This window comes from Nelumbo lutea, chromosome 5, assembly GCF_056320005.1.
Source record: "Nelumbo lutea isolate HS-2025 chromosome 5, American lotus-T2T, whole genome shotgun sequence".
Classification (NCBI taxonomy): Eukaryota; Viridiplantae; Streptophyta; class Magnoliopsida; order Proteales; family Nelumbonaceae; genus Nelumbo; species Nelumbo lutea.
The window spans coordinates 11,697,097-11,705,758 of NC_142688.1; the positions used below are offsets into that span (position 1 = coordinate 11,697,097).

Below are 8,662 nucleotides of genomic sequence, written 5' to 3' on the forward strand. Positions count from 1 at the left end.
AAGAAATGATTGGACATTGGGAGAAACAAGAATTTAATGTTTCTCCAAATGCCCTATATACAAAAATCAAAGCATTTCAGTTTTATACCATTTATTTGATAAACAATAAAACCAAACAATTATTTTATTTTGCTTCATCTTCAATAAATGACAACACCTATATAGCGCTGATATGGTGACATTTTTTCAATAAACGCCAACTAAACCAAACATTTCCATAATAATCATATGCATGCAGTATTCTAGTTTTTGCTGCAACCCCTTGTCTTCTATTCCAAAGTGGCCGCTTTGTGAAGGAACATGCCAGAGGTTAAGCAGTTGACCAGTCCACCCCTGTTATCAAATTACTTTTATCAAGGTTCAAAATGTCCAAACTTATCTTTTGAAATCAGTTTTGATTGGTTGAAATTCTTGATATGCAAAATTTGAGTATTAAGAGTATCAATATTTGAACCATATTTGAACCAATGTCGTAAGACTTAAACCGGACCAAACGATCAGATCAAAACTGAAGAATCTGAGACATGGTTAATGGCAGTTTCCACGGGTTAACCAGACTAATCATCCGATTAATCTCTGTTAAACTTTGACCCGGCCAGTGACTATTGTGATTTTCAGTCCGAAGCAAGACTTACAGCATTAATTTTTATCAATTTTATATAAATTACGGTGATGTTTGGCATCAATGTCGTTTTCTGAGAAAACGGTGCCATGTAAGCATTAAATCAAAGAAAACGTGCTCCAAATAATACCTTCTTGTAAATGGAAAAATATGGTCTAGAACAATACCAAATTCAATACTTTATGGAAAAATGATGCATTAGTGCAAGGATGCAATGACGTGATATCAATGCAGCATCATCTTGAACATTGAATAATATAAATCAATGTTAAAAACATTAATGTCAGCAATGATACCAAACAAAACCATTGCTGTTTTTTCGAAAAAACACATATATAACAACACAGTACTTACAACTCCACATACCCAATACCATTTTTCTCGAAAAACATGTTTCCAGCACCAATGCCAAACACCTACTACAATGACCCAAACACCAACTTATCAAATGTGTCGATGTCGAATCAGGTGGGCTGGCTTTGCAGCATTAAGTCCTATCCATATTTAATTGGGGTTTGAGAGCAGTAGAGCACCTCCTCATCTTTACCAAATAAATCCTATACCTGCTTTGGCTTCACGACATGTCGATCATCCAAAATTCTATCGCTCTGTGTCTCACCTCTATAAATTAATTGTTTGGAAATTAAAAACTAAAGAAAAAAATCCCTTTTACCTGTCAAAAATAAATTTTCACATCACTGCGTCGTGATCATATAAATGTGGAAGCAAAGTTGCTTTTGCAAGGAGATACAAATAAGAAGCTTCCTTATAAGACATGTCACATGTCATCCTAGATTCGCCACATGTTTAACCCCGTTGGCTATATCAACGCAATATCCAACCTTGTATGGTCGTATTCACAACTAATATTAGCCATTTAAAGTGGTGTTTAAAAAAATAAACTAATTATACTTGGCAAGGCCTTGTGGTCGGTCCATTATTTGTAACATAAAATATAGGAAGGAAAATTTACGTTTGGCATAGCTTTCAGAGAATTAATTCTGATTTCTGATGAATTTTTAAATTTAGTTTGGATTTATGAAAATTATCCAAAGTTATGCTGTTTCTGGACTCAGAAGTCATTCTTCAAATACAGCCACGTAGGGCTTTTCTCCACATGACACGTTAGTTGATACAGCCAGGCCGTCCGCAATGTAATTGCTAGAAAAAGCAAGTCCAAGACTAGAAAAGGTGTGCAGGAAGTGCAGCGAAAATTAGTACAGAAAATCAGAATTATCATGGTTTAGTATGTGACATACTGACATTGCATGAAAAATCCAAATTAACCACAAAGATCACAAGTGAGTTACTCTAAAATTCAAATTATCAGTGAAGTTATTAGAACAAAAAGAATGGATTTCTTTTGTTCATGGCTAATAGCCATTAAAGTACAAATGACTTTTCCTGAAGGCCAAATTATCAACCAAGTTAATAAATAAGAGAAATGAATTCTGCGAAGATGGATAAGTGGATCATCCTTGTCTGAAGAGACAGAATCAATTTATCATGTAAAAGAATACAGAAAATAACTTAATTGGTGAGCTTCTTCCCTTATGGTTATTGAACAATAATTACCTTTGCTAGATCAACAAATTATTATACCTTCAATGTCAGTTTTGTTCTCCCGAGAATGAAAAAAAAAATGGTCACTTCACTATGACTTTCATCACCAGTAATCCCCACAGGAGCAATTGCCATCTTTGAAGTGATGAAAACGGTTTGAATCCCTCACAACAATCTCCCTCTCAGTGATTTTTGATATGAACTTTGTAGCAGTGTGGCAATCCCCACAGACACGCAAGTTCTTGAAGATCCTAATAGTTGTCTTTGGAGGAGTGCTAATAAGCCCAAATGCAATTGCCAGCCTCTCACTATGGCCTGTGAGAATATGCTCCTTTTCATCTTCCTCGACATCCTGCAACACAAAGCTATAATCTGGCACATAACCAAGGCTTTTCATTTTAGCCAACAATATTCTCAGTTCACTGTATATCTCCTCACATTTATGGTGAGACTTGTTTCCCGTATAAAATACATCAACCCTATTATTCGCCTCGATGGAACTCCACCCAGGGGTCTTCTTCAATCCCCTATCTTTGGCCAAGGACCTCACTTTATCTACTCCATCCCATTTCCCAACATTTGCATATATATTTGACAACAACACATAGTAGCCAACATTCTCTGAATCCACTTCAAATAAGCGATTTGATGCAAACATCCCAAGTTCAAAATTGCCATGAATCCTGCAAGCACCAAGAAGAGCACCCCATACAGAAGAATCAGGTGGTATGGGCATATTCTTTATAAACGCATAGGCCTTTTCCAAATGGCCAGCTCGACCAAGCAAGTCAACCATACAACCATAATGCTTCAAATTGGGCTTGATCCCATAGTCTTCCTGCATCAGCTGAAAGCACCACTGGCCCTGATCTACCAAACCTGCATGACTACAAGCTGATAGGAGAGATACAAAGGTGACATGATCCGGCTTGACCCATTCACTCTGCATTTCCTGAAAGAGCTTTAGTGCTTTCTCACCATGCCCATGAATTCCATAACCAGATATTATAGCATTCCAAGGAACTGAACTCATCCGTGGCACTTGGAGGAATAAAGATATTGCATCATCTAACCTCCCACATTTGGAGTACATGTCTATAAGACAAGTACCTACAAAAACATCAAAATGGAGACCCATCCTAATTGCTTGTCCATGGATTCTCATGCCTTGCTGCAAAGCTCCTATATGGGATAATGCAGGCAAAATGCTCACCAATGTTCCCTGGTCTGGTACTATTCCACTGCATCCTTCCATCATGTGGTATACCTCAATTGCCTCACTGGCAAGGCCATTTTGTGCATAGCCGGTGATCAAAGCATTCCAGGAAATCACATCTTTGTCTGGCATTGCTTCAAAGGCTTTCTGTGCAGAAGCTATGCTACCTAATTTTGCATACATATCAACAACAGCATTTCCAAGGAAGATATCTTCCAACAGCCAACCCCTCCTCATCATGAAAGCATGTATAGGCCTGCTATTTTGAGAGTCTCCAGATTGAGCAACCATAGATGACAAGCTCACCAGGGTCAAAGCATCAGGCTGAAAACCATTTTGTTTCATCTGAACAAAAAACCCGAGAGCCCTAGTTGTGTCATTGTTCTGCTCGTAAGCAGCAATAATTGAGTTCCATGAAACCAAGTCACGCACTGGCATTTGATCAAAGACACGTCTGGCAGGATCTAAGCTACCTAGTTTAGCATACATGTTAATCAAAGCATTTGACACAAACACATCAAATTCCAAACCGTGCTTGATAACATAAACATGAATTAGCATCCCCCTCAGAAGATCGTTTAAAGGGGCACAAACAGGAAGAATACTTGAGATGGTGACTGGATCCAACTTCATCCCCTCCAACCTCATCTCCTCAAATACCTCCAGAGCCTCCGCTGCCTTTCCATTTTGACAATATGCAGAAATCATCGCATTCCATGAGCCCATATCTCGTACCGGCATTTCGTCGAACATTTTACGAGCGTCGTCCACGAATCCGAGCCTTGAATACATATGAACCAAAGAAGCAGCCACAAAGACATCCGAACCAATACCAAGTTTAGAGATCCAACAATGCATCTTCCTCCCATCGCTCAGGTCCCAACAAGCTTTCAACACAACAGGAAAAGTGAAGAAATCAGGTCGAACTCCCGACGTAGTTAACAAACGAGAGTAACAATCGACAGCTTGACGGTAACAACCATTGCGGACATAACCAGAGATCATCGAATTCCAGGCGAAGACATTCTTCTTTGGGATTTGTTCAAAAGCGAGGCAAGAAAAGGAGACGTCACCAAGGTCGGCGTAGAGGTTAACAAGTCGAGTGGAGAAGAAAATGTTCCGGGCATTCCCAGACACCAAAAGGCGAGCGTGAAGGCACTTGGAGATGTGCGTATCGGTGCAGGAGAGGAAGACTGCATTGAAATCCAATTCTCTTGTATTGCTTTCAAGGCCATTGTGTAAGGTTTGGAGAGAATTTGGTGTGAGGGAAGAGAATGAGAGAAAGACTTGGGGCAACTGAAGAATTTTTGAAATGCGGTTACCGTTGGAGGTAGGCTTTGCTCTGAGTGTAAAAACCATAAGTCATAATGTCGAATAACTGAAGCTCCTTCGCTTGTTTGTGCCGTGAACTAGACTCTCCAATGATCAGGGTCAGGGGTTTGGTTATATTCGGTACTACAAACTATAAACAACGGAAAAAACGTCAATCGGGATTATATATTTAGATATTCAGATTCAGAATTTCAGATGGGGTAGGGATCTGTTGATCTGTTACCAATAAAAGCTCCTAACACTGTTCCAACAGTACACTGTAGCTGCACATTGCGAAAAAACCATGGGGTGATGTTCCCGATGTACGGCTGCAATGGCTGGTTGGTTGGGACATTATTGGCAATGTGTGTTGGTAGCTTATTTGGATCCTAAAAAGTTGGATAGCTCCGGTAAATAACTTCGCTGCTCATAGGTCGGGTCTGGGTAAAACCGGAACCGATAGACAAAAGAAGATGGTAAGAAATTGGAATGGAACCAAATCCAATAGCGTCTGTAATTTTAGATTCAGAATCGAACTGATTAGTTCTCAGAACAATCAGGTCTGACCCGATGAATCTGATTATAATAAATATGTTGAAAATATTATACATTTAATTATATAATTTATTTAATATATTCTACGTTATATGTATAGCTCGGATCGGGTCTAAATTGATTCGGAAGTAAGTAAAACTGGCTCTAAACCAATAAACAATATATCAGAAACTGGAATCGACCCATCGGTACCAGATCTCAAAAACTAAAACCGACCAAATTAGTTCTAATCCTTCAGATCGGATCTGTCAAATCAAACCCGACCCTTTGACAACCCTGAAAATAATCAGTCCAGCCCTCTTTGTTATAGCTTCATTCGGTCAAGGGTGATCCCAATTCCAATTGTTTATAATTGGATTGAATAAGGATCTTACCCTTATCCGATCCGATATCTTCTTATTCGATTCAATTTGAATGTATACGCTCTTGTATACTTAAAAACTTTATATTATTCTTACTAGTAAAATCGGTTTGGACATTGTATTTATATCAAGGTTCAAAATATAGATACTTTTTTTTAGTTTTTTATTTTTTTATTTTTTTTCTGAAATCAGTTAAGGGGGGCCGGTTTACGTCTCCTCCATCCCCTGAACCGGTCAGACCCCCAATACACCCACTATAGGGGCGTATCGGTGGGGTCCCGGAACGATACGTATCAATACTTTGAACCTTCATTTATATGTATCAGGCATAAGTTTAATATAATTTTTTTTGAATGCTTTGTACAAATTATTTTTAATTCATTTGTCCATGATATACAATATCAAAATCATTTTTAGATCATTTTATTAAGAATATATAATAGTTTAGTTACTTTTGTTTTAGTTTATTTATACTATTCAATATCTAATTGCAACCCAAACTCAATTGGAATTCAAATATAAAACCTACAGATAAGATTCGATTCAAATCCAAATGTTAACTAATCAAAGATGGAAATATGTACATCCAATTTGATCCAAATCTGAAATAAATTGTTATGTTTTATACTTTACTAGCGGGGAACTGTGAAATGCACAAGATGGGGCACTCCTCCTTGTCCCTCACCCCTATAAGTCAAGACACCCTACTCCGTCGGGGCGGGGATGGGGAATTCCCAAATTTTCCCCATCTTGAGGCAATCACCTAAAAAAATATAATTTATGAATGTTTTACAAATAGGATTATGGGAATTTGGGGCCATTTTATGAATTATATTATGACAATTTGGGAGTATTTTATAAATGAAATTATGGGATTCTAGGATTATAAAAAAATGAGAAAAACTTACAAATATATTAAACATGAATATTAAATCTGTAGATATTTAACTAATTTTTCATTGGGTTCGGGGAATTATATGCAAGCCCCATCCCTAATTTGGGGCAAAAATATTTTCCCTATCCCTGCCTCGTCTTTTCCCCATCCCCGTTTAAGATTTGAGAAAAGCTTATCCCGTTTGGGGCAAGGCAAGGTAGAGCCTCAATTTTACATTTATAGGGAAAATTGTCACCCCTACAATTCTAATAATTTTCTACAACTAATTAACTAATAGTAAATTAAATGACAATATTTTATGATAATTTCCAAAAACGTTATTGAAATTGCTATTGATTAGTAATAATGTATAGTAAATTAATTATTTAAAATAACAAAAAATTAATGTAAATTATTTACTTTTTAAGCCTAAATTATTTACTATTAATCAAAGTAAATATAATTATAGTAAATTTATGTAATTATGGTATATTACATTATTTTTAATTAAAAATAAACCATTTGTTGTTAATTAATGTAAAATCAGGTATGATCAAAGTCAACTAAGTGGTCTAGATCGATGTAGATAGACTTAATAATTTTCCTAAATTATTTAATAATTATTTATTGAAATAATAATAATGGATTGTTATTTAAATAATTATGAGACAAATTCTAATAGATTAATTTCCTAATTTAATTTTCCTAAATTTTTAATAATTATTTATTTGAATAATAATAATGGGTTATTATTTAAATAGTTTTGGAGAATATTTTTTCATGGATTAATTTCTTAAAATTTTAATTACTTTTTAAAAAATAACTATGGAATATTAATTAAAGAGTTTCCCTAAATTATTTGTTAATTGTTAACTATAATGATTGATTTTATAGAAATTAGTAAATTAAGCTAATTAGTAATATCTTTTATCAATAAATTAGTATTGTAAAAATTTAATGAAATGTTATTAAATTACAATGATTAATGTAAATTACGACAAACGTTCAAATTTTGAACATTTATTAATAACCAAAAATTATTAAATAATGGATTTTTTATTAATTTTTGGTAGATTATTAAATTATTTAATATTTATTAAATAATGGATTATTTCTAAAATAATTATTTCATAATTTTTGTAGAATTTTTTATTGAAATTTTTAATAATTTTCATAACTAATGGGTTATTTAGCAATAGATTATTATTTATGAGTAAATTATTTAACAATAATGGAAAATGCCATGAATATAAAGGAAACATCGAGTTTCCCTTATTCCCCTCTCTTTGCTTGAAATCACATCTATAGATATAAATATTGTTTGACTTAGAAAACCAAATTGTAATAAATTATGACCCTATTCTATGATAAAGTGGAGAGAAAAGAGGAGAATTAGAGGTAGAAATGAAAGAGGGGATAAAACATATATTAAGTTAATCGAGGAGAGAAGTTAGGTTGTTATATAAACTAAGAGACGTGAGTTGTGGGGGGAGAGAGAGAACCCAATTGGAAGAGAAGAGAATGAAGAAAAATGGTGTTGAGATGTTAAATTGGGAGTGGTAGGAAGGGGAAGAGGGGAGAGAGTCAAGGTCTCAAGGACAATATAGGGTTGGGGTAATGGAGCAAGGAGAAGCAAGGTGACGTGGGCCATCTTGCTATATATATAGATAGATGTTTTTAATTTCTGTCATGATTCAAAGTATTGACACTAATACTCATAACTCAAAAGTTGAGTATCGAGCCTTATACACTTTCTTTTTAAAATTTTTAAGTTCAATTCAAGGATAGATGTATTAGGAATTTAGGATTTCTATACCATTGAAATCCCTTAAATGCTTGTATTTAACATTTCAGTAACGCTGAGAAACCGATAATATAATACAATACGAAACACTACTTATTGATACTATGAACCATGATTTGAGCAAATCAAGCAGTTCAACTTAGCATTGAATTAATCAGCTTGTGACAGTGGATACATCTAATCCAAATCTAATAACTCTGCATCTTCTTGATGTCACTTGGTAGGTGTAAGATAGTAGAGTTGTGTAAGTACATCAACCCGGCCAATTCGGCATAAATCTGGGTCAGACCAGATTGGGTCAAACTAATTATTTATAAATTTATCAAACAACTTAAGAGTTGAGACCTTTCTAGTT

The 8,662-nt window shown here is 35.0% G+C and overlaps 1 protein-coding gene across 1 annotated transcript; it reads right to left on the reverse strand.

Moving 5' to 3' along the window:
• Positions 1–2,038: 2,038 nt before the first annotated feature.
• EMB2758 (Tetratricopeptide repeat (TPR)-like superfamily protein) lies at positions 2,039–4,966 on the reverse strand. The gene has a single exon (XM_088943548.1). The coding sequence runs from the start codon at positions 4,758–4,760 to the stop codon at positions 2,289–2,291; it is 2,472 nt and encodes an 823-aa protein (XP_088799674.1). The 5' UTR covers positions 4,761–4,966; the 3' UTR covers positions 2,039–2,288.
• Positions 4,967–8,662: the final 3,696 nt, after the last annotated feature.